The sequence below is a fragment of the Ranitomeya variabilis genome, chromosome 1, assembly GCF_051348905.1.
Source record: "Ranitomeya variabilis isolate aRanVar5 chromosome 1, aRanVar5.hap1, whole genome shotgun sequence".
NCBI classification, from domain to species: Eukaryota; Metazoa; Chordata; class Amphibia; order Anura; family Dendrobatidae; genus Ranitomeya; species Ranitomeya variabilis.
This window is the reverse complement of record NC_135232.1, coordinates 789,717,062-789,744,286: the sequence shown is the minus strand read 5'-3', so window position 1 is coordinate 789,744,286 and position 27,225 is coordinate 789,717,062. Positions and strand designations below refer to the sequence as shown.

General features: G+C 44.1%; 1 protein-coding gene across 2 annotated transcripts in view; it reads left to right on the top strand.

Annotated features, from left to right (window-relative positions):
* The window catches only part of ANKLE1 (ankyrin repeat and LEM domain containing 1), a 61,843-nt gene that overhangs the window by 8,301 nt on the left and 26,317 nt on the right, over window positions 1-27,225 (top strand). For both annotated transcript variants that reach the window (XR_013217835.1, XM_077273020.1), the window contains exons 2-6: window positions 9,435-9,587; window positions 10,253-10,358; window positions 10,442-10,541; window positions 11,902-14,310; window positions 16,544-16,718. Coding sequence is in view for 1 of the 2 variants with exons in the window: in XM_077273020.1 (XP_077129135.1) it covers window positions 9,435-9,587; window positions 10,253-10,358; window positions 10,442-10,541; window positions 11,902-14,310; window positions 16,544-16,718 (2,943 nt within the window). In the remaining variant the exon portion in view is untranslated. The remainder of the gene's footprint in view (window positions 1-9,434; window positions 9,588-10,252; window positions 10,359-10,441; window positions 10,542-11,901; window positions 14,311-16,543; window positions 16,719-27,225) is intronic.

The following is a 27,225-nucleotide window of genomic DNA, read 5'->3' as shown; positions in this document are numbered from 1 at the left end:
ATTGACAACTGCAGGCTGCAACCCTCAGCTCCGTTTTAGCATGGCTGGTTATCAAGAATAGAGGAGTCACCACACTGTTTTTAAGTTATTTAAATAATGCTAAAAAAAACTGCTTTGGCCCCCCCCACAATTTTGAGAACCAGCCAAGCTAAAGCAGACAGCCCATAGCTGGTTTTCTCAGGCTGGGAAGGGGCCATGGATTTTGCCCTCCCCAAGCCTAAAAATAGAAGCCCGCAACCGCTCCAGAAAAGGCACATCTATTAGATGTGTCATTTCTGTCTTTTTGCCCGCCTCTTTCCACTTGCCCTGTGGCGGTGGTAAATGGGGTGGATGCCACTTTTGTATTGTCTGGTGACATCAAGCCCAGGGGTTAGTAACGGAGAGGTGTCTATAAGACACCTCTCCGTTCCTAATCCAATAGATATATTGTAAATAAACACACAGCCAGAATAAAGTCCTTTATTTGAATTAAAAACACTTTTACTTTTTTATTTAAAAATTACAAACCGTTATAGTCACCTAATGCCCATTAAATTGAAGCCATAACACTATCTGTTAACCCCTTTAAGGGTGGTTTGCACGTTAATGACCGGGCCAATTTTTTCAATTCTGACCACTGTCCCTTTATGAGGTTATAACTCTGGAACGCTTCAACGGTGATTCTGACTTTGTTTTCTCGTGACATATTGTGCTTCATGATAGTGGTAAAATTTCTTTGATATTACCTGCGTTTATTTGTGAAAAAAATGGAAATTTGGCGAAAATTTCGCAATTTTCCAACTTTGAATTTTTATACAATTAAATCACAGAGATATGTCACACAAAATACTTAATAAGTAACATTTCCCACATGTCTACTTTACATCAGCACAATTTTGGAACCAAAATTTTTTTTTGTTACGGTTAAAATTTGACCAGCAATTTCTCATTTTTACAACACCATTTTTTTTTTTAGGGACCACATCTCATTTGAAGTCATTTTGAGGGGTCTATATGATAGAAAATACCCAAGTGTGACACCATTCTAAAACCTGCACCCCTCAAGGTGCACAAAACCACATTCAAGAAGTTTATTAACCCTTTAGGTGTTTCACAGGAATTTTTGGAATGTTTAAATAAAAATGAACATTTAACTTTTTTACACACAAAATTTACTTCAGCTCCAATTTGTTTTATTTTACCAAGGGTAACAGGAGAAAATGGACCCCAAAAGTTGTTGTACAATTTGTTCTAAGTACACAGATACCCCATATGTGGGGGTAAACCACTGTTTGGGCGCATTGCAGAGCTCGGAAGCGAAGGAGGCCATTTGACTTTTCAATGCAAAATTGACTGGAATTGAGATGGGACGCCATGTTGCGTTTGGAGAGCCCCTGATGTAACTAAACAGTAGAAACCCCCCATAAGTGACCCCATATTGGAAACTAGACTGCCCCACAAGAGACATCATTTTGGAAAGTAGACCCCTTAAGGAACTTATCTAGATGGGTGGTGAGCACTTTGACCCATTAAGCGATTCACAGAAGTCTATAATGCAGAGCCACAAAAATAAAAAATCATATTTTTTCACAAAATAAAAAAATATTTGGGGGTAAACCACTGTTTGGGCGCATGGCAGAGCTTGGAAGGGAAGGAGCGCCATTTGGAATGCAGACTTAAATGGATTGGTCTGCAGGCGTCACGTTGCATTTGCAGAGCCCCTGATGTAACTAAACAGTAGAAACCCCCCATAAGTGACCCCATATTGGAAACTAGACTGCCCAAGGAACTTATCTAGATGTGTTGTGAGAACTTTGAACCCCCAAGTGTTTCACTACAGTTTATAATGCAGAGCCGTGAAAATAAAAAATCTTTTTTTTTTCCACAAAAATTATTTTTTAGCCCCCAGTTTTGTATTTTCCCATGGGTAACAGGAGAAATTGGACCCCAAAAGTTGTCCAATGTGTCCTGAGTACGCTGATACCCCATATGTTGGGGTAAACCCCTGTTTGGGCGCACGGGAGAGCTCGGAAGGGAAGGAGCACTGTTTTACTTTTTCAACGCAGAATTGGCTGGTATTGAGATCGGACGCCATGTCGCATTTGGAGAGCCCCTGATGTGCCTAAACAGCGGAAACCCCCCAATTATAACTGAAACCCTAATCCAAACACACCCCTAACCCTAATCTCAGCAGTAACCCTAACCACACCCCTAACCCTGACACACCCCTAACCCTAATCCCAACCCTATTCCCAACCGTAAATGTAATCCAAACCCTAACTTTAGCCCCAACCCTAACTTTAGCTCCAACCCTAACCCTAACTTTAGCCCCAACCTTAATCCTAGCCTTAACCCTAGCCCTAACCCTAATGGGAAAATGGAAATAAATACATTTTTTATATTTTTTAATTTTTCCCTAACTAAGGGGGTGATGAAGGGGGGGTTTGATTTACTATTTATAGCGGGTTTTTGATTGGCAGCTGTCACACACTAAAAGACACTTTTTATTGCAAAAAATGTTTTTTGCGTTACCACATTTTGAGAGCTACAATTTTTCCATATTTTGGTCCACAGAGTCATGTGAGGTCTTGTTTTTTGCGGGACGAGTTGACGTTTTTATTAATAACGTTTTCGGGCACGTGACATTTTTTTGATCGCTTTTTATTCCGATTTTTGTGAGGCAGAATGACAAAAAACCAGCTATTCATGAATTTCTTTGGGGGGGGGGGGGGGCGTTTATACCGTTCCGCGTTTGGTAAAATGGATAAAGCAGTTTTATTCTTCGGGTCAGTACGATTACAGCGATACCTCATTTATATCATTTTTTTATGTTTTGGCGCTTTTATACGATAAAAACTATTTTATAGAAAAAATAATTATTTTTGCATCGCTTTATTCTGAGGACTATAACTTTTTTTATTTTTTCGCTGATGATGCTGTATGGTGGCTCGTTTTTTGCGGGACAAGATGACGTTTTCAGCGGTACCATGGTTATTTCCGTCTTTTTGATCGCGTGCTATTCCACTTTTTGTTCGGCGGTATGATAATAAAGCGTCGTTTTTTGCCTCGTTTTTTTTTTCTTTTTTACGATGTTCACTGAAGGGGTTAACTAGTGGGACAGTTTTGTAGGTCAGGTCGTTACAGACGCGGCGATACTAAATATGTGTACATTTATTGTTTTTTTTGTTTTTTTTAGATAAAGAAATGTATTTATTGGAACAATATTTTTTTATTATTTATTTAGGAATTTTATTTTTTTTAATGTAAAAAATTTTTTTTTTACTTTGCCCCAGGGGAGGGCATCACAGTAAAGTGACAGATCGCTGATCTGACACTTTGCTGTGCACTGTGTCAGATCGGGGATCTGACACTGACAGCAGGGAGGCTTCCCGGCGCTTGCTCTGAGCAGGCGCTGTGAAGCCACCTCCCTGCAGGACCCGGATGCAGCCCCGCGGCCATTTTGGATCCGGGGCTTGCAGGGAGGAGATGCTCGGTACAAGGTGAGCACATCGCCTTGTACCGATCGTCTCAGGGAAGCACGCAGGGAGACCCCTCCCTGCGCGATTCTTCCCTATACCGCCGGAACACTGCGATCATGTTTGATCGCAGTGTGCCAGGGGTTAATGTGCCGGGGGTGGTCCGTGACCACTCCTGGCACATAGTGCCGGATGTCAGCTGCGATAGTCAGCTGACACTCGGCTGCGCTCCCCCCGTGAGCGCGGCTGATCGCGCTGGACGTACTATTCCGTCCTTGGGAATTAGGGCCCACCCCACATGGACGGAATAGTACGTCCAATGGCAGAAAGGGGTTAAAAAAAAATAATGAAGTTGAAAAGAGAATGGCTTCTACAAATGGCTAATGATCCTAAACATGCTTTAAAGTCCACAATAGACTACATCAAAAGAGGCAAGCTAAAGGTTTTACAATGGCCCTCATAGTTCCCTGATTTGAAAATCTGTGGCTAGACCTCAAAAGAGCAGTGTATGCAAGTCGACCCAGGAATCTCACAGAACTGGAAGAATTTTACAAGGAAGAACGGTTGAAAATCCCTCAAGCAAGAATAGAAAGACTCTTGTCTGGCTACAAAAGCATTTACAATCTCATACTTTCAAAAGGGGGCGCTACTAGGTACTAACATTGCTGGGTGCCCAAACGTATGCATCAGCCCACTTTCCCTTTAACTATAGGCTTTTTGGAGATCAATGCATCGTCAACTTGATTAACTGTTCACAATAACAGTAATTTTCACCAGGGGTACCCAAACTTTTACGTGCCACTGTATATGTCCCCTATACACTCTGCATAGGGTCCTTTGGATGGCGCTGTCCGTTGAATGGCCTTGTATTTTGGTATTGCACCATTTAGGCCGGCGTCACACTCAGCGTATGTAAATACGGTCCGTTTTTTACGGCCGTAATACGCAGAAAAGTCTCCAAAATAGCGATCCGTATGTCATCCCTAGGCAGGGTGTGTTAGCGTATTTTGCGCATGGCATCCTCTGTATGTAATCCGTATGGCATCCGTACTGCGATATTTTCTCACAGGCTTGCAAAACAGACATCTAATGGATTTATGTGCTCAAATGTTCGTTAAAACATATATATATATATATATATATATATATATATATATATATATATATATATATATATATATATATATATATATATATATATATATACACATACACACTCATACACTCACTGGCCACTTTATTAGGTACACCTGTCCAACTTCTTGTTAACACTTAATTTCTAATCAGCCAATCACATGGCGGCAACTCAGTGCATTTAGGCATGTAGACATGGTCAAGACAATCTCCTGCAGTTCAAACCGAGCATCAGTATGGGGAAGAAAGGTGATTTGAGTGCCTTTGAACGTGGCATGGTTGTTGGTGCCAGAAGGGCTGGTCTGAGTATTTCAGAAACTGCTGATCTACTGGGATTTTCACGCACAACCATCTCTAGGGTTTACAGAGAATGGTCCGAAAAAGAAAAAAAATCCAGTGAGCGGCAGTTCTGTGGGCGGAAATGCCTTGTTGATGCCAGAGGTCAGAGGAGAATGGGCAGACTGGTTCGAGCTGATAGAAAGGCAACAGTGACTCAAATCGCCACCCGTTACAACCAAGGTAGGCCTAAGAGCATCTCTGAACGCACAGTGCGTCGAACTTTGAGGCAGATGGGCTACAGCAGCAGAAGACCACACCGGGTACCACTCCTTTCAGCTAAGAACAGGAAACTGAGGCTACAATTTGCACAAGCTCATCGAAATTGGACAGTAGAAGATTGGAAAAACGTTGCTTGGTCTGATGAGTCTCGATTTCTGCTGCGACATTCGGATGGTAGGGTCAGAATTTGGCGTAAACAACATGAAATCTTTGGGATGTGGTGGAACGGGAGATTCGCATCAGGGATGTGCAGCCGACAAATCTGCGGCAACTGTGTGATGCCATCATGTCAATATGGACCAAAATCTCTGAGGAATGCTTCCAGCACCTTGTTGAATCTATGCCACGAAGAATTGAGGTAGTTCTGAAGGCAAAAGGGGTCCAACCCGTTACTAGCATGGTGTACCTAATAAAGTGGTCAGTGAGTGTGTGTGTGTATGTATATATATATATGAAAATAAGAAAGACAGCACAGAAAAAATATAGAAAAAAGAGGGCTTTAATGCCTGAACGGCGTGGTGACGTTTCGGATATCTTTATCCTTTTTTCAAGCACTACTAAATGGTTAATAAAACACACACACATGATTACAAAGTATTTTAATGAAATAAAGACACAGGTTGTTGTAATATTTTATTAGACTCTTAATCCACCTGAAGACCATCGTCCTGAAACAAAGTTAAAAAAACAAACAACAATATTCCATACCTTCCGTCGTTATGTCCCACGATGTAAATCCATCTGAAGGGGTTAAATCATTTTACAGCCAGGAGCGGTACTAATGCACTCGCTCGTGCCTGTAAAACCCCGGGTACTGAATGGAAAGCAGGGTGATCTGTAGTTACCTTGAGTTGCCGTGAGGCGCCCTCTGCTGGATGTCCTCATATGAACTCGAGCGTGGGAACTTTTCCAAGGCTCCAGTTCATGAGGACATCCAGCACAGGGCGCCTCACCGCAACTCAAGGTAACTACAGGTCTTCAGGTGGATTAAGAGTAATAAAATATTACAACAACCTGTGTCTTCCAGATGTGCCTTTTCTGGGGTGGCTGGGGGCAGATGTTTGTAGCCAGGGGGGGCCAATAACCATGGACCCTCTAGGCTATTAATATCTGCCCTCAGTCACTGGCTTTACCGCTCTGGCGGAGAAAATTGCGCGGGAGCCCACGCCAATTTTTTCCGCCATTTAACCCTTTATTTTAGCAGCTACAGCGGCCAAATTTTGCACATACACGCTACTAACATTAGTAGTGTGGAATATGCAAAAAAAAAGTGATATGAGATGGTTTACTGTATGTAAACCATGTCTCATATCCTGTCGGGTTTGTGAAGGAGAAATGAAAAGCCGGCAATTGAATTACCGGCTTTTCTCTAACACCGCTGAGTATTTCTCGCAAGTCACACTGCTGGTCCATGTGTAATCCGTATTTTTCTCGCCCCCATAGACTTTCATTGGCGATTTTTTTTTTTTTTTTTTTTTTTTTTTTGCGCAATACGGTGACAAACGCAGCATGCTGCGATTTTCCACGGCCGTACAAGACCGTATAATACGGATCAGTAAAATACGGCTGATAGGAGCTGGGCCATAGAGAATCATTGGGCCGTGTGTTATGCGTATTTTACGGGTGTATTTTCTGCGCTCATACGTCCGTAAAACTCGTCAGTGTGACGCCGGCCTAACTATTAATTTATAGCGAATGCTAGTGTACCTGACATGCCGTATTCAACATGTCTTCCACTTCTATTCAATGGGTAGCGGGAAAGAACTTGTAGTCCTCAGCACTAGTGATGAGCGAATATAACCCCCACATGTACTTATGCTGGCTAACAGATGTAAATCATTCAGCTGCGGCAAGAAAAACTAAATCTCCGAGCACTAAAAAATACTCGGAGGACACCCGAGCGTGCTCGAGAAATCTCGAGTAACGAGTATATTCGCTCATCACTACTCAGCACACATAGTTGTACATATTCTTACTTGTTTCCATGCATCGGATGGTTTCATTATAACTCCATAGATTTATTGAAATGATTGTATTTTGATGTTGCCCTCCTTCTTTTGGAGTTTTTTTGCCTTTTTTTTATTTTGTTTTAATTATGAATAAATTAATATTTATGATTATCAGCTGGCTTCACTTTATCTGAACAGCATCTATTTGCTGTTACAGATATACCGTATATACTCGAGTATAAGCTGAAACCCCAAATTTTGCCACAAAAAAAACTTGGAAAACTTAATGACTCGAGTATAAGCTTAGGGTGGAAAATGCAGCAGCTACCGGTAAATGTCAAAAATACAAATAGATGCCAATAAAAGTAAAATTAATTGAGACATCAGTAGGTTAAGTGTTTTTGCATATCCATATTGAATCAGGAGCCCCATATAATGCTCCATACAGTTCATGATGGGCCCCATAATATGATCCATACAAAATATGCCCCATATAATGCTGCACAAATGCGGATTATGGCCCCATAAGATGCTCCATACAGACATTTGCCCCATTTAATGCTGCACAAATGCGGATTATGGCCACATAAAATGCTCCATATAGACATTTGCCCCATATAACGCTGCACAAATGCTGATTATGGCCCAATAAGATGCTCAATAGAGATATTTGCCCCATATAATGCTGCACAAACATTGATTATGCCCCATAAGATGTTCCATGTAGTCATTTGCCCCATATGCTGTTGCTGCAAAAAAAAAAACAAAAAAACACACACATACTCAGCTCTCGTCGCTCAGGCCCCCGGCACTTGCTATATTCACCTGCTCCCTGTTCCACCGTCGCCGGCCGCCGCTGCGTCTTCCCCGTCCCCTGCACTGACTGTTCAGGCAGAGGGCGGCGCGCACACTAATCGCGTCATCGCGCCCTCTGACCTGAGCATCAGTGGGGAAGACGCAGTGGCGGCGGTGGAACGGGAAGCAGGTAAATATTGCACACTGCGTTATACTCACCTGCTCCTGGCGCAGTCCCTGGTTTCCCGGTGCCGGCATTTCCTGTAGTGAGCGGTCACATGGTACCGCTCATTACAGTAATGAATATGCGGCTCCATCCCTATGGGAGTGGAGTGGGGTCCATATTCATTACTGTAATGAGCGGTACCATGTGACCGTTCACTACAGGAAGAAGCTGCCGGGGAACCAGGGACTGCACCAGGAGCAGGTGAGTATGATTCCACCTCTGCTGCCGACCCTGGGTATGACTCGAGTATAAGCTGAGAGGGGCAATTTCAGCCTAAAAAGATGGGCTGAAATTCTCGGCTTATAGTCGAGTATATACGGTAGGTTAATATGGCATAACAGGCCTAATATAACCCTCCATATAGTGCACAGGGCCCCACATTGCTTTCCATACAGTGTAATGCACGCCCCATAGCCCTCCATACAGTACACTGCACAAAAAATAAAATACTCGCCTCTACTCATTTCCTCGCTGCTTCCGTCTCTAGCCAGTATTCTGAAGCGCTGCATACCTCAGTGGAATTTAGATACCGAGGAAGAATGATAGAGTAGGAAGCGTCAATCGTAATTGAACATGCAATGACGGGCGGGGGCGTCCATGCTGGCACTGGGCTCTCTGATTCACTGGCCCCACAGCAGCCGCACTGCGTGCCACATTTGGCGGTACGCCACTGTCAAACCTCTACCCCTTTCATGTGATCACCCTACTGTAAAGCTAAGTGTACACTTGTGGAAAATCCGTATGTGTTAACATATGCATTGCCATCTTTTTGTTTCCTGCAACAACAATTAACAAAATCATGCTTAAGGGTATTTTTCCACGGTCAGTGGACGCTGCATACGTGAGCAGCGTGCATACAGATGTTACAGCATAGTGGATGGGATTTTATGAAATCCCATCTCCACTATGCGTGCAGGGATGCCTCCGGAATCCCTGCGTATATGCACATGCATTTCGTCTTTCCAGACCGCAGCATGTCTATTTTGCAGAGATACTCAGTCTCCGCAAGATAAATATCACAGCTCAATGTATAGGATGCGGTGGTTCCGCACGGTTCTATGAACACATGCGGAATCACCGTGCGCACAGCAGGGGGCAGTGCTTTGGCCGGAGTGGACATGTGCTGCGTCCAAAGCGCTGCGTCCACAGCCCTGCCAATACTGACCGTGGAAACATACCCTTATAGTTTAGGTTTATTTAACTGGTTTCCTTCATTTTGTTATATGTATTTATGAACGAATTGCAACCATCCCCCACATAACTAAGCTAAGGCTACAGGCTTTGTGGAAACATTATTATTATTTTTTTTACCCTCAGGGAAGTTGAAAATCTCTTAAAATGTGGAGCAGACCCAAATTTTGTCCTTCCCAATGGCATTGCTGCCATTCACCTTGCTTCAGGGAAGGAAAGTGAGTGTGCCCTGAGATGTCTAAAACTGCTATTACAACACAGTGGAAATCCGAATGTCAGGTATGTGTCAGTAAAGATACATAGTCTTTGTCATTGGTTATCCTATGAGCAGATTGATAGAGCATAGTAATTCTGTTTCATACCACTTAAAAAAAGCAATCCTTATGAACTCTGAGATTGTTTTTTGATATATGTGATTCTTAAAGGAAAAAGTTACCTTTCATGAAATGTCTATGTTTAGACAATAGCTTTGTTCCAATTCGTGGAGAGTTTTTCAAATCTGAAAAGATATGGCATGAACCTAGGTCATGACATTAGGAGAACAATGATGTTGAGAATGAAGGCGTGCTGTGTGACCTTCAAAGTTGTCTATGCACAGTGCAAGGAACTGCGCTTGATAAATGGGTGGCCATAGCACAAGTATTCAGGAAGAAACTGAATATGCCATAACTTTATTAAATAGGAAAATTAGTAGTCGGTTATTACTGCCGATTCTCAAAACATTTACAAAATGACCCACTGTGGGCCCTGTAAGTATTTAAAATAGAAAGATGTATTAGTTCTGTCTAGCCTAACATGTAAATACTTATTTTAATTTCGTTTGAATCTTCCTTTTCTTACCTCTTGACATGCAATTTCTATCCTGCTCTGCATGCTTACAGCTCTTGTGTGATCTCTTACCCTGTGACAACCTATATACCCCTTTTTTACTTTTATGTATTTAGATCTATAGATGATCTGACACCAGTGCATGTAGCATCTTCTTGGGGATGTTGTAAGGCTCTTATCTTCTTGTTGCAGAAAGGTGGAGACCCATCTATTCAGGATCAGGTTAGTTCCTTTTGGTCCCACAAATTAAATTTCTTTCTTGAATTGCATTGAGAGCCTTTTCAGTTGTGTGTCTTTTATCACAGGATGGAAATACAGCATTAGACTTGGCTTTAATGGAGAATAACAGGAGGTGTGTTGTAGCACTTCAGGAATACACAGAAAGAATCTCTGATGGAGACACAGGTGAAATAGTTGGTAATGTTTACTGTTAACCCCTTCATCCCCGTGCCATTTTCCGTTTTTGCGTTTCTATTTTTTTGCTCCCTTTCTTTCCAGAGCCATTATTTATTTTTTTTTTTTACTTTTCCATCAATATGGCCATGTGAGGGCTACTTTTTTGCGGGACGAGATGTACTTTACAACAACGCTATTGGTTTTAACATATCATGTACAGGAAAACAGGAAAAAAAATTCAAAGTGCAGTTATATTGCAAAAAAAGTGCAATTCCACATTTTTTTTTTTTTTTTCTTAACCATGTTCACCAAATGCTTAAATGTGACTTACGATTCTCCAGGTCATTACAAGTTCGTAGACACCAAACATGTCTAGGTTCTTTTTTTATTTGGGTGGTGAAAAAAAAAATCCAAAGTTTGTAAAAAAAAAAAAAAAAAAATTATAATTTTCCAAAACCGTAGCATCTTAATTAGTGATGCGCGAGTATACTCGTTGCACGGGTGATCTCCGAGTATTTGTTAGTGTTCGGAGATTTAGTTTTTGTTGATGCAGCTGCATGATTTACGTCTGCTAGCCAGCCTGATTACATGTGGTGGTTGCCTGGTTGCTAGGGAATCCCAACATGTATTCAGCCTGGCTAGCAGCCATAAATCATGCAGCTGGTCAACAAAAACAAAATCTCCGAGCATTAATAAATACTCAAAGGTCACCCGAGCGTGCTCGGCAAAACCCGAGAATTGAGTATACTCGCTCATCACTAATCTTAATTTTTCGGGATCTGGGGCTGGTTGATGGCTTTTTTTTTTACAATGTTTTGATCGCCCATTGTTGCATGTTATTGCAATGTTGAGGTGACCCCAAAAAAATGTAATTGCCGTTTTTTTTTTCCCTTGCTACGCTGTTTACTGATTTGAATTCTTTTTACATTTTGATAGATCAGTCGTTTCTGAACTCAGCGATGCCACATGTTTTTTTTTTTGTTTTGTTTTTTTGTTTTGGTTATTTTTTTTATTGTGAATGGGGACGATTTCAAAGTTTATATATTTTTTTATTAATATTTTTAAATTTATTTTGTTTTCTTTTAACCTTACACTTGCTTCGCTAGTCTCTATAAGATGATCGCAGCATCTAGTCTCCGATCGCTTTGCTACACCTAACAGGGCTTCATCCCTGCTCTGTGTAGCAGAAATTCTCCCTTGCTATGAGTGCTGACCGGCTGCGCGGCTCTCATATCTATCCGGCAATGACAACCAGTCTTGTGCAGACTCCGAGGTGTCATGCCAACACATCATCGACTCGTTATTTTGCTTTTTATGTGCATGTCAATCCTCGAGGTGTCATAATCATATCCTTTGATTCTTTCCCCAGGATGTCACAAGAATTCTACCTCTTTACCTGATATCACAGAAATGAGCTGCATCACGCTTCTGCTTGGGTCAACCTATGAAAACACCCCATCAAGCAGCACTAAAATCTCTCCTTTGATGTGTCTTCCAAAAACTGTCACTCCAGGAAACATGGACTACGCAGTAATATCAAGCCACTTGGAAATGCCAGGCTTGTGTACAAAAAATGATTCCAATAAAGAATTACAAATAGATGATAGTGCCAAAATCATGCAAAATAAATGTGAAATAAAGCCAACTGAAGCAAAAGAAGTAGTGCGTTTTACAAAGACTTTACAGAGTAGTCACTGTAGAGAATACTTTTCTACTCACGGGGAATCGGTTGTAACTTTGGAGAACTCCTCCATATGCAGAAATATTAATTGTGATGTGTCTGTTAAGTCTCAACATTTGATTGATCATGACTGGAAAAATAATTCTAGAGCAGCTTTGGGCAGTCGTATGTATTCTACAGTACCTCAAAATTTAGCAAATAGCAAAAAATTACCATTGAATCCGAGCACAGAAACTTTTCAGGTTTTCACGAAACTCGACGGATTGGATGAAATTTCTCTGGATCATGTTAACGCTTACAACAAAGAATGCAGTGATGATAATGAGGAAGATACTTTGATTTTGCATGGTAACGGGTCTGATTTTAGGAATATGTACAGTGAGTGTAACACAAGCATCTGGGATAGTGGTGATAGAAGGTGGAGACCAGAAAGAATTCTAAATTCCTTTCACAATTCAGCTAATGATACCGTGTCTGCTCAGAACCTTGAACTCGTCGGTACGCAAAAAGGTGTGCCATCAGTGGAAAATAAAGAGTTAACAGATGTTTCCATACCTAGTGATAGAAGTCGAGCACCTACAGAAGAGGGAACAGAGAAAACAGTAAGAACATCAGACATGCTGCAAAAAACACAATCTCCCACTTTGACTTTTGTAGCACCTAATTACATGGAACATGGAAGCCATAATTTGCAAACTCAATTAAGGAACTTATTACTGTCTACCAAAGGTTGCAATAGTCGTCAGAGGTCAGAGGTCGTAAGTGCTGACACTATTCCAGTAAACGGTGAAACCAACTCCCTACAGCATGGTTCCCTTAAACAGACAGATGCTTGTTCCTCCTCTAGTAGCTCTGAAGATACGTTTATTATAGAAGCACATAAATATGAATTACATGACAAAGAAGATTCTGAGCTTTACAAAGGCTTGAAAGAAATGATGCTTGCAGCGAAATATTCACCATCAACATCGCATGAAGACAAAAGTCCTTTCTTTACACCCCGTACTAAAAGTAGACTCCATTGTTACAATTTTCGACAGAACATTTCTTCACTCTTCGAGGAGTCTGTGGAAATGCCCAAACGAGGCAGGCGAGTGAGGAGACCAGAAGATCCCCTGGCAACTTTCTCACATGATCTTACACCAGATGAATTTTTGCCTAGAAAGAGCTCCCACTCTCCTGGTGTGACGGATGAATCTACTAGGACGTCCAATACATCTGAAACCCTCAATATTATTGATGCTAAAAATTCGTTAGAGCGGACTTCAATTAAAAATATTGTACAGGATGATAAGGAAAATGACTCTGAGCTACAAACTACCATCGACATCAGCAACTTTCTCACAGATGATCTTTCTTCAGAGGCAGAAGTTAAATCCAGGGAACTGAAGCAAACCGCTAGTAACCATTGTGTTGAAGGTGGGGTTTTAGACAGTGCATGGCTCACAGAAGATGGTGAATCTGAGATTAGTGGAGTTGCTGATCAGAAAAACAGAGAAGTTATTACTACTAGGGAAGATAAATCATTGCCTGCATCTTTAGTAAATCAATCTTTTTATCATAGTACATTCATCGAAGACACAGCAGTGAATAGCAGTAAAGTTCCACGTTACAGCTTTAGCAGACTTTCTTCCATCGTAAAAGTGGAGGAAAGCATTGCTCAACTAGATTTAAGCACAGTTGAGGATTCTGACAGCCAAGAAGTGCCCTTATCACCTGGTGGACGCCCGGTTAATGTAGGCCAGGCAGAGCCTGTTGAATATCTCTATAAGGATAATGATAAAGGACATGTACTTATCGAAAAGCATATGCCATCTATGGATCAGTCTAGCACCAATCTTCCAGGAAATTCTGACAATACCATTATTTATGACTGGAGAAACTATAAAATTAACACTATAACCATGAATAAGGCCCCTCCTTTAAATTCACCTAATCGAGTGGCTGTGGAACTCTACAGATTGTCTAATGATGAAATTGCCAGCAGATTAAGAGGGTTCGGAGATGAAACTGTGCACGTAACTAGTCAAAATCGGAAAATGTGCATCTTATTATTAGATAAACGTTTAAAGGAGCAAACATCAAACACCCCGTCAGGTAAGACATTAATAGCCACTGTTTATAGCTCTGAACTTGCTGTAATTATAACTTTGCCTTTTTTGTATAAAAGAAAAATCCTGATCTCTAGCCAAAAAAATTGTTGTTTTTTCTCTTCTACTGGTGAGGGAGATGTTTAGTTTTTAGATATTACTCCCCTCTCCTTACTGGCTATTGTCAGAATGTTATGTGTCCTGCCTCACACAGTGTCTGCATTATGGGTTTTGATACTTGAAGCCTAGATTACCGTATCAATCCTGATCAGACCTTTAAAGGGCCACTGTCACCCCCCTCCAGCCGTTATAAACTAAAAGAGCCCACCTTGTGCAGCAGTAATGCTGCATTCTAACAAGGTGGCTCTTTTAGTTTTAGGTTCAAGCATACCCCAAATAAAACGTTTTTATACTTAGCCACAATTCCTGTCTCTAGCCACGTAGGCGGGTCCTCACTCCCCAGCTTGGCCAGCTCCTCTGCCGTCACTCACATCTTCCTGCGCTTTCGGCGTCGCCCCCTCAGCGCTGTTATCGTTTCAAATCCGGCGCCTGCGCTGTGTACTGGTGTCCTGCGCAGACGCAGTAAGCTCTGGCCGTCTGATGTAATGGCTGATACCAGAGAACAAAAGACATCCACAGAACACCAGGATGGATCTGCTGCACAGCAAATAGCTGTAGGACATGCGATGATGTCACTGCCATGTGATTAGGGCAATCACATGGCAGTGACGTCATCGCAGGTCCTACAGCTATTTGCTGTGCAGCAGATCCATCCTGGTGTTCTGTGGATGTCTTTTGTTCTCTGGTATCAGCCATTACATCAGACGGCCAGAGCTTACTGCGTCTGCGCAGGACACCAGTACACAGCGCAGGCGCCGGATTTGAAACGATAACAGCGCTGAGGGGGCGGCGCCGAAAGCGCAGGAAGATGTGAGTGACGGCAGAGGAGCTGGCCAAGCTGGGGAGTGAGGACCCGCCTACGTGGCTAGAGACAGGAATTGTGGCTAAGTATAAAAACGTTTTATTTGGGGGTATGCTTGAACCTAAAACTAAAAGAGCCACCTTGTTAGAATGCAGCATTACTGCTGCACAAGGTGGCTCTTTTAGTTTATAACGGCTGGAGGGGGGTGACAGTGGCCCTTTAAGTAAATTGAAAAATTGTGAGGTGAACTTCAGATAGCACCTGAGATTACTGTTACAGACAATCCCTTCATTTTTATTGTGCTGCCTTTTAAGGCCTTTGTCGTTTAGAAACTATACAGGAAATGTTAGTGAAGTATGTCTTGACAAACCCCACCTTCATGTCAAGTCTTGACTTGTAAGAGGTAAGAGTGCCAGTAGAAGAAAAACTGCATGTATGGGCATGCATGGCTTTAAAATTTAAATCCATAGACCTGTTTATATCTTGTATCTGTTGCTGTATTTCCGAGAAATCCGCTTTTTAATCCATATACAAATGTGGTAATAAGTGCTCTGGGCTTGACCACACACTTATCAAGCCTCTGCCTCTTGAGATGGTTTCCCTTCCCACCAACAGCCACTTTATCATGGTTGATAGATCACTGTCTTAATTCATTGCCTAGCAATTGTCAGGCAGCAATCTATCAATAAAGCTAAAGAGGTTGGTGCTGGGCAGGGACAGAACAATGGACTCCTTAAGTGCTTTTTCACACACAGAGCACTTAACTCATTTGCGTATGAGTGCAGCTTGAATTACTTGGAAATGCAGGTGAAAAGTCGGTCAGAAGTAGCAGCACATCCAGCCATTTAGGTTTTGCAGAGACTGTAGCAACAAAATGATAGGCTCTGACTCACCATTGCCTTTGTGCCTGGTTTTATCTCTAATTTTGTGTTTTGCACCCTTTTTTTACTTGTACCTATTATTTGTACTATAACATGCATTTTTTTTTTTAAGTCTATTCTAGATGTGCTTTTTATATGTGAGCAGAGTTTAGCGATTTCAGATGTCGTTTTTGCCTGATTTATCAATTACTTTTTAATGAGTTGCAAAAAATTGGTGCAACTCTATTCCGGTCTTCCGCCCAGTATATTTGTGAGTCGCTGTGTTTTGGCTCAAATTTTTGTGCAATGTTGTGCAATTACGAAGTTGGTTCAACCTCAAAACACGTTGATATTAAATCACATGCTCTATTCACCTTACTACATCTTCCGGATTTCCTGTATGATTTATTTTATTTTCCTTTTTTTAATGTACATTGAACTTTACTTTTCCATTATAGGTTTGTCCATTGAATATAGCGCAGAACTGTCTTTAGCCCTTCACACCTTTAACATTCCAGACTGCAGCAAAGATGAGGCAGCACTTTCACAAGAATTTGACAAACCAGATAAAACACGAAAGTGGAGAGAGGGTGTCTTAAAATCTAGTTTTAATTATTTATTGTTGGATCCCAGGTAAGTGAAAGACTTCTAAATAAATATATCTTCAAATAAGCCAAATGAATGTAGAGAATATGAATATATTGCCCAGAAATGATAAAACTATAACCCATAAATAAAAAAATTTTGCTATCTACCACATGTTAAATATTTAAAATCTAACCATTATTACATTTTAACTCTTTTACGACCTTGGACGTATCCATACTTCCAGGCAACCTGGTACTTGCCAAGCTTGGACAAATGGATTCGTCTTGGCGATTTTTACGTGCGCAAAGGCTGTGCGCTTGCGGTCGCCGCCAGGTGTCAGCTGATTGACAGCTGACACCTGTCACTCAGTGCAGGAGCATTGCCCACACTGCTCTCGGCACTTCAACACCTTAAATACTGCGATCAATTTCGATCACCGTATTTGGCAGAGGGAGGGAGCTCCCTTCCCTCTCCGATCAGTGTCATTGCGAGGGCCCGATTGTTGCCATAGTGACCCGATGTCGTCATGACAAAATTCAGATCACCAGAGCTAGTAAACTTGCTACATCATGCGAGTATTCTTACAGTTACGGCGGGTACGTGCAGTGTTCAAGAGGTTAGTGTAGGTGCTCCTAACGCAGAGTATCGTGAGAGAGCACACCTAAGACTTGAAGGCTAGAGGACAATAAACGGAGACTGACGTCCGAGCCATGTACCGATATCGCTGACATCGCTGAGTGTGAGACAAAGGGTCCGTGTATGGGACATAGCCTCAACAGGACCCAAGACGCCATCCTCTCCAGGACAACGCCGAATTTCCACAGCGCCATTGCCTTGGCGCCACCGTTTACACCAAGGAAGAAAAACTGAGGACTGCATCGGATTGATAAGTCTATTTCCTCTGAACGTATTGTCTCAGTTACTTGTTTTACTAACGTGTTCCAAGTTGCAATAATTTGTATTAAGAAAGTTTCCCTCTACTTCTCCCTGCGTGGAGTATCCACTTTAGAATTAAATCCCCTGTTAACCCATGCTCTGACTATGTTCCGTTACCTCATCCTACGTGCCTGCTGTCTTCTTACACTTGGCGTAGTCGGCAGGATGCAGTCTACACGTACGGACATGGCAGACCAAGCATCTGGGGAGGGCCCTAGGTCCAGTATCTCTCTGGGGGCCATGATAAACAATCTTCCGAAATTTAATGGGAATAACACCATGTTATGCAGCTGGACTGAACGTATAAAAGGAATGATGAGAATGCACCCTATGGTCCCCGCCTTGCAGGCAGAGGTCACCATGATGGCTTTAGAGAGGGAGGCGAGGGATTCAGTTATGTTGCGGCCCCTCCGGGAATGAGAGACCCTTGACAAAGTGTTGCAAATACTCACGGGACCTCACATATGTAGGTGAATTGCGCAAGCGGCTATTTAGTCGGGTTCAAAGAGAGGGGGAGACGGTGACACAGTATATGAACGTATTGCAAGACCTTCACACTGCCATAGTCAGAAAACACGGCTTGGGAGTAGGACTGACTGACGTGGTGTTACGAGATCAATTAGTGACCGGGATGAGAGATGCGCTAATAAAACAGGGCCTGTGGGAATACTTACTCGCGAACCCATGCATGACCTTTGCAGAGGTGGGAAGAGAGGCACGCGTGTGAACAGGAGCATGGGGTGACAGTCCCGGCGGCGAAGGTCCGGAGCGGAGGATTGGCCGTGAATTTAATTGCTGAACCAGAATGGGTGAAAGATTTACGGAAAGAGATCCAATCCATGAGGGACGATCTGACTGATACTAAAAGGAAAGTGACCTCATTAAGTACACCCAGATGCAGAACATTCTCAGAACCGCAACGGGGTGGAAGAGTATCTCGTTGGGAAGGGCTCCCAACTTGTTACCACTGTGGAGAGCTAGGACATGTGGTCCGGGTCTGCCACAAAGGGGGCGGCCACTACAGTGTCGCCCGGAGCCAGAACAGCCTGAAAGGAGAACCAATAGTCCCACCAATTTAGTGTCAGTGTGTCCATTAGTATAGGCCAAAATGGATGGACGGGACGTACGCTACCTGGAAGATACGGGCTCTCAAGTAACCACGATGCCCGAGACGTACTTTAAAATACACTTCCCAGAAGCCATGAGGCCTGAGTGGGGGCCAATGATCAAGTTGTTTGAAGCAATCGGCTACCTTTCCCAGTCACAGGGGTGGCATGGATGCAGATTAAGGTCTGCGGCAAAGACCTGGGCCGCAAGTGAGTGGTGTTGACCCCACGCGTTGAAATACCATCACACTGGGAATGAATGTACTCAGGGAGTTTGGAAGTCTTCTTATTAACGAGTCTCCTAACGTGTTCCTGAAACAGTGGAGCAAGCATACACCACAAAAGAGTGTTTCAGCAGTTGATCCGGACGGCCCAGGCACAAGAGGCCTCCTGTGATGGAAAGGTGCTGGGAAAAGTGATAATTACGGCTGCAGCCGATCTCGACTTACCATCGGGTCAAAGTGTGCTTTCACTACCTGTCCGAGCTTGCACTCCACTGGAGGGGGTCGAAGTACAGCTAGAACCGGCTGCCATGGAGAATCTACCATGAGGGCTCTTAGTTGCCAGGACATTAGCGACCGTGCGTGATGGAATGGTACCCGTGCGGTGTGTGAAATGATGGGATGACACTCTAAGGCTTACCCCCAGAAGTGAAATCGGGCAAATTGTAGGCATGCCAGAGAAGCTGATACCATCACAGGCCATCCAATTAAAGGCAAAAGGGGAAGATCCATGGACTGTAGCTGTGGAGACAGCCCCGGTGTTGAGAACCCCATCAACAGAGAAAGGGACATCACATCTTAGAACAAACTCGGGCTGAGTTGACAGAGTTCACACCGCAGCAGGTGGAGGCCTTACTAGGAGGTGTTCGCTCGACATGAGGATGATTTTACTGTACAAATGCCATCACACATGAGATCCCAACGGGTAATGCGCCTGTGAGAGAGCGTTATCGACAGATTCCTCCACAAATGTACCAGGAGGTAAAAGGGATGCTCACACAAATGCTACAGACTGGTGTCATTCGAGAGAGCCAAAGCCCATGGGCTGCACCTATCTTTCTAGTACAGAAAAAAGACAGTACTCTACGGTTCTGTGTGTACTATCGCAAACTAAATGCCTGCACCGTGCAAAATTCATATCCACTACCCTGTATCGAAGAATCCTTGTCCGCTCTGGGGAACGCAAGCTACTTCTCCACGCTAGACCTGGCTAGTGGGTACTGGCAAGTGCCGATGTCAGAACATGACCGAGTGAAGACAGCCTTCATACTACCTATGGGCCTGTACGAGTTCAACAGAATGCCGTTCGGATTGGCTAATGCCTCCGGTACTTTTCAGCGATTCATGGAGAGATGTTTAAGAGATCTAAACTTTAAAGCCAATCTCATCTACCTGGATGACATAATTGTGTTTGCCACCACGTTTGAGGAGCATTTACAGCATCTTGAGCAAGTACTTAGCCGGCTCCAGAAGCATGGGCTGCGAGTTAAACCGTCTAAATGCCACCTGTTCTGCACTCACATTGAGTACTTGAAGCATGTGGACTCTGTAGAAGGCGTAAGACCGTCCTGTGAGAAGATTGTGGCTGTACAGGACTGGCCTACCCCGAGAACCGTAAAGGATGTTCGAGCCCTCCTAGGGCTGAGCGGGTACTATCGGCAGTTCGTGAAAGGCTTCACTCACATTGCGAATCCATTGCTAGAACTGTTCAAAGGAGTGCCATCAGGAGCAAAATATTGGGAAATTCAGTCGGGAGAGTGTCAGGAGAGCGCGTTCCTAGCCTTGAAAATGGCTCTGACAGAAGCCCCGGTCCTGGCCTATGCTGACTTTTCTCAACCTTTCATTCTCCATACGGATAGGAGCTTACATGGGCTTGGAGCCGTGTTGTCGCAGATCCAAGATGGGTAAGAGAAGGTGATTGCCTATGCGAGTTGTTCCCTTTGTGACTCTGAATGGAATCCAGACAACTACTGCTCGTTCAAACTAGAATTGTTGGCACTAGTATGGGCCATGACAGAAGTTTGTGGAATACCTATCCGGGTCTGAGGTTCTGGTGCGCACTTACAACAACCCACTGGCTCATTTGGAGAACTCGAAGTTAGGGGCCCTGGAACAGCGCAGGGTGGCTAGAATGGCCAAAAACGGTACAAAATAAGTCTACAAACGGGGGGCTGAAAATACCCATGCAGATGTGTTATCCAGGGTTCCACATAAGCAGCCCGGCCCTAACCGAGATGATGAGCTGGAGTCTGACTAAGTTCCGAGGATCTGTCAGGACATTGGCAGATGGAACAGGCTCGGACAGAACCTCAGGAAGGTGTGCTGGGAAAGCCCCTTGATGAGTGGGTACGGATTTAGCAGGAAGATGGAGAGCTCACCCGAATTCGGCAGTGGGTGGCCCTCAAACAACTGCCCAGCCAGGAGGAGAGAGACCCTGTCCCCCGGGACGAAACAAATTCTACGTCAATGGGAGAGGCTCCACCTGAGAGACAGATTGCTGTATAGAAAGGTCCAGCTGCAACGGGACCTGTCTTACTTGGCAAGTAGTGATTCCTGAGATGCTGTTACATCAAGTGGCCACAGAAGCACATGAAAAAGGGGCCCTCTTCGGTCAGGAAAAGACCTTTCAGCGGTTGCAGAGACTGGTGTACCATCCTTTGCTAAAAACGGTGGTGGAAGAAGTGTGTCGGCTCTGTAGGAACTGTGAGCTGTCCAAACCTCCGGAACAGACGGCCCCCACACAAACTATTGTGACCTCTGCGCTGCTAGAAGTATCGATTGACTATCTGACAATAGGCGCAGCCTATCAAGGGTTCGAACATTGTTTAGTCATGGTGGATCACTTCACTAAATTCGCTGTTGTGACACCAACTCGGGACCAAACTGCCGAATCTGCAGCTCATGCCATCTAAAAATTTCATCCAGGTGTATGGTTGCACGAAGAGAATTCACTGAGACCAAGGTACCTGCTTCTTTGGGCGAGTCATGGAAGAGCTACACCATTTGTATGGAATTGTGAAATCTCATACGATGCCTTACCACTCTCAGGGTAATGGAGCATGTGAACGGTTCAATCGAACCCTTATCCAAATGTTGAGGACATTGGAAGAGGACTGTAAAGCCAGTTGGCTGGAATTTGTAACAGAGCTGGTGCGGGTGTACAACATCGGGTACATCGCACCACAGGATACACTCCCTATACTCTATTTTTCGGCAGGCCAGGAAAAGAGATTACTGAGCTGGACCCAGAGGACTACCCATGGACGGGGCTGTCCACCTGGGTCCGAGAGCACCTTCATCGGTTGCAGACACTACATCGTCTGGTGCAGACCCAGTTCTAAGAGTTGGGGCATCCAAAGACTGCTCCTCTACGAGGGGCAGCTCTACAGGCCGGAGACCGGGTATTGGTCAGAGAGAAACGTCCTCGAGACAAGTTAGATCATCGATGGGGAAAAAACACCTTATCGTGTACGTCGACGAGTCAATTCTGAAGGGCCCGTCTATGAAGTTCAGCCGAAGGGGCCGAAGATGCTCCTACTCGTGTTGTGCACCGAAACATGTTACGCCCCTGTTTGTCTAGAGACCCTGCTCGATCAGAGAAAAAAAGAACATGACGACCTTGAGAATCTTCCATCAGTCACTAATGATAGTGAACCACCACAGGCAGGACCAGAAGGAGAACAGAAACCCGAGGCCCCTGGGACTCCTGCTACTCCTGAAATGGCTGTTTTTTTCAGAGTTGAGCATGTCTCTGCCTTCATTTATCCAGCCTGATTCAACTACTCAAAGTAGAACCAACTGATATTCCCAGTTTACGATGTTCTGAACGTTCGACAGCCGGAACCCCCCCCTCCAACCGATTTTGATCAGGATCATTGTGTTTAGCAGCAAGTTGTTCGAAACTTAGAAGAATGTCAACGCATACTACAAGAACTCTCGCCCGTGGAATGGCGAGCACAAAGAGAGGGGGAATGTAAGGAGAAGAACCCAGCTAAGCGTACTCCCTCTGTGACGGGTCTGGAACCGTTGGGGCTGTCACCTATGATGCAGGGGGGAAAGCTTGAGGCCTTGGACGGTTCCCGGCAGTTGAGGAAAGGGGGCGTGGCTAAGCTGAGGGAAATGCAGCGTACGAGTAATCTGACAGTTACGGCGGGTACGTGCAGTGTGCAAGAGGTCAGTGTAGGTGCTCCTAACGCAGAGTATTGTGACAGAGCAGACCTAAGACTTGAAGGCTAGATGGCGATAAATGGAGCCTGTCGTCAGAGCCGTTTTCTGATATCTCTGACACCGCTGACTGAGACAAAGGGCCCGTGTACGGGACATAGCCTCGCGCCCACGCAGACCGGAGAGTCGTACCACCCATTGTGAACTTTATCCTGTTAAGCTTCTAAACAGACCCCACATAGGGGAAACCGCCGTGCAGGACAGAGACATTGCCTAGTGTATTCCTTCTTCCGGACCCAAAGCCAGCATCAGGACCATAACAGGAGCCAAGACGCCATCCTCTCCAGGACAACGCCGAATTTCCACAGCGCCTTTGCCTTGGCGCCACCGTTTGCACCCAGGGAATACACTGAGGACTGCGTCGGATTGATAAGTCTATTTCCTCTGAAGTTATTGTCTCAGTTGTTTTACTACCGTGTTCCAAGTCGCAGTAATTTGTATTAAGGAAGTTTCCCTCTACTTCTCCCTGCGTGGAATATCCACTTAAGAATTAAATCTGTTAACTCATGCTCTGACTACATTCCGTTACTGCATCCTACGTGCCCTCTGTCTCTTTACACCTGTAGCAATGAGAGCCTGCTTAATTTATGGGTGCATGTCTCCAGAAGCATGTACTGGTCAATACAACAAACTGGTCACTACAATGGCAGTTTGCAATTTTCACTCCGCAACCACTGCTGCTTGTTTGTGGAAAACACCCATGGAGTTAAAATCATCATTACACCTGTAGATAAATTCCCAAAGGGGTATGATTTTCAAAATGGGGTTGCTTAAGGGAGGATTCTGCTCTTCTAGCACTTAGTGGCTCTCTGTATGGAGTCCACAAAGTATTCTAGGAAAATCTGCGCTCCAGGAGGGAAACGGCGCTCCGTCCCTCCTGAGTCTCTCCGTATGGCTTAGTAGTACTGCATAGCCACATATGGGGTGTTTATACGTTCAGCAGAAATTGTGGCACAAATTTTGGTGCTATTCTTACCCGTTTCCCAGTGTGAAAATGTAAATTCTGGGTCTAAAACTAAATTTTGGTGGTAAAAATTGTAACTATTTTTTTTTCACTGCCCAATGGTATAAAATTCTGTGACACACCCGTGGTGTGAATATGATAACTGCACCCCTAGATGAATTTGTTGAGGAGTAGTTTGTAAAAATTGTGTGTTGTGCTACTTCATGGGCTCTGCAAATGTGACATGGCACCCTCAAACCAGTCCAGCCTTGTTTGTTTTGTTTTGTATTTTTATTTTTTTTTTTTTAATGGTGTCCACTAAAGGGGTTAACTAGTGGGACAGTTTTATAGGTCGTTACGGATGCGGCGATACTATGTTTAAATTCCTTTTTTTTTTTTTTTATTCAAGTACCGTATATACTAGAGTATAAGCCAAGATTTTCAGCATATTTTTTTTTTTTCAGGCTGAAAGTGCCCCTCTCGGCTTATACTCTAGTGATTGTCCCAGGGGGTCGGCGGGGGAGCGGCAGCTGTCAAATCATACTCGCCTGCTCTCGGCGCGTCTCTGCATGTCCCTGCTTCTCCGGCACCCGCAGCTCTTCCTGTGTTCAGCGGTCACGTGGTACCACTCATTAAAGTAATTAATATGGATGCGACTCCACTCCCATAGGGGTGGAGCGCATATTCATTACTTTAATGAGCGGTACCAGTGACCGCTGAACACAGGATCAAGCTGCCGGCGTCAGAGACCATCGCATCTGAGAACTGCCAGGGACCGCGCCGGGAGGGTGAGCATAGCGATATTCACCTGTCCCCGTTACACCGCCACACTCCGCTCCATCTTCCGCGTCCTCTGGCTGTGACGTTCAGGTCAGAGGGCGTGATGACGTGTTTAGTGTGCGCGCCGCTCTCTGCCTGAACAGTCATTGCAGAGGACGCAGAAGAAGAATTTTTTTAATTGCAGCAGCAGCATATGGGGCAAATGTTTCTAGGGAGCATCTTATGGGGCCATAATCAACCTTTATGCAGCATTGTATGGGGCATAATATTCTATGGAGCATCTTATGGGGCCATAATCAACCTTTATGCAGTTTGTATGGGCCCATCATGAACTTTATGGAGCATTATATGGGGCGTATTTTGTATGGAGCATCTTATGGGGCCCATCATGAACCTTATGGAGCATTATATGGGGCTTATTTTGTATGGAGCATCTTATGGGGCCCATCATGAACTTTATGGAGCATTATATGGGGTTTCTGATTAAATATGGATAATCAAAAACACTTAACCTACTGATATCTCAATTAATTTTACTTTTATTCGTATTTATTTTTGGAATTTACCAGTAGCTGCTGCATTTTCCACCCTAGGCTTATGCTAGTCATTAAGTTATCCCAGTTTTTCGTGGCCTAATTAGGAGGCTTATACTCAGGTTGGCTTATACTCGAGTATATACGGTATTTATTTATTGATGGAATAAATATTGATATTTTTTATTAAATATTTTTACAATTATTAAAATTTTATTTCATTCTTACTTTTACACTTTGTCCCACTGTGGGACACTCATTTTGTGCAGGCTGATCGCTTCTATAGCATGCAGATCTGCATGCTATGGAAGGTGTCAGTGCTGCAGCTTCTATACACTGTCCTGAGAGACTTCCTGATATGCACTGTGCATGACAGGAAGTTTCTCAGCTCTGGAGACCCGGATATCATCACATCGGGTCTCCATGGCCACGATCGGGACCCGCGTCATGCTGCGGGGTCTCCGATCCAAAGGCAGAGGGGCTGTCAGCCCCTCTGCCGGCTCCGGAATGCTGAGATCATGTTTGATCGCAGTGTTTGGGGGTTAAAGTGCCGGGAGCGGTCCGTGACCGCTCCTGGCACTTACTGCCAGGTGTCAGCTGTGAGAATCGGCTGACACCCAGCCCCGAGTGGCCGCACCCCCACCCATGTGCATGGTAATGACGTACTATTCCGTCCATGGGAATTAAGTCCCAGGTCACATGGATGAAATAGTACGTCCAATGCCGGAAAGGGGTTAAAGTGCCGTGTTAGTACTTTGCAGTTAAATAGGTGGCTTAAGAGTTAGTTTGGGCACTCAGTCTCTAAAAGGTTCTCCATCACTGCACATTACTTCATTAAAATGATGCAGGAGTCAGCACGTGTGCATACTGCCGTCTCCTACGCCATTTTATTGAAGAAACTGTATATGTGAATCTGCAGACAGTGTCTTCAAAAATGGACTAAAATTAAAAATCTACAAATAAAGATGCTCGCCACCTGGGCGTAGATCGGGTTCAACAGCTAATAGAGAAACATAATCAGAATTCAATGCAGGAAGACAAGACGTGAATTAAGCACAAGGATGAAAAAGGAGGCCCACAAGCTTTAGCCAGTTAATAGCAAAAATGTTGTAATATTTGTGCATGGCAACACACTCCATTTAACCCCTTCCCGACATGCGCCGTACTAGTGCTGCGCTGCGGGAACGGAGTTCCCGCAAACCGCAGTACTAGTACGGCGGCACGATCGCGCGGCCTCACAGTGAGCACTGCGGCGATCGCGTGCTTGTCAGCTGTATATGACAGCTGACACCCCGCAGCAATGCCCACGATCGGCGCTAGCGCCGATCGTGGGCATTTAACCCCTCTGATGCCGCTGTCAGCAGTGACAGTGACATAGAGGGGCATCACGCAGGGACGGGGGCTCCCTGCGCTCTCCCACCGGAACCACACAATGCAATCGCATTATTCCGGTGTTCCGAAAGGAGTCCCCAGATCCAAGATGGCCGCGGGACTCCTTCCAGGTCATGAAGTGAGGTGGCTAGCCGGTGCCTGCTCAGAGCAGGCGCTGGAAAGCCTCCTGCACTGCCTGTCAGATCGCTGATCTGACACCGTGCTATGCACAGTATCAGATCAGCAATCTGATCTAATATAGTGATGTCCCACCCTGGGACAATGTTAGAAAGTCACACAAAAAAAAAATAGAATGTACAAAGAAAAAAATATTTCCCAATAAATCCATTTATTTTTTGTAAATAAAAAAAAACAAACAATAAAAGTACACATATTTGGTATCGCCGCGTCTGTAACGACCCGCTCTATAAAACTATCCCACTAGTTAACCCCTTCAGTGAACGCCGCAAAATAAATAAAAAACGAGGCAAAAAAAACGCTTTATTATCATACTGGCGAACAAAAAGTGGAATAACACGCGATCAATAGACTGATATAAATAAACATGGTGAAAATGTCATCTTGTCCCGCAAAAAAAAGCCGCCATACAGCATCATCAGCAGAAAAATAAAAGTTATAGGTCACAGAATAAAGCGA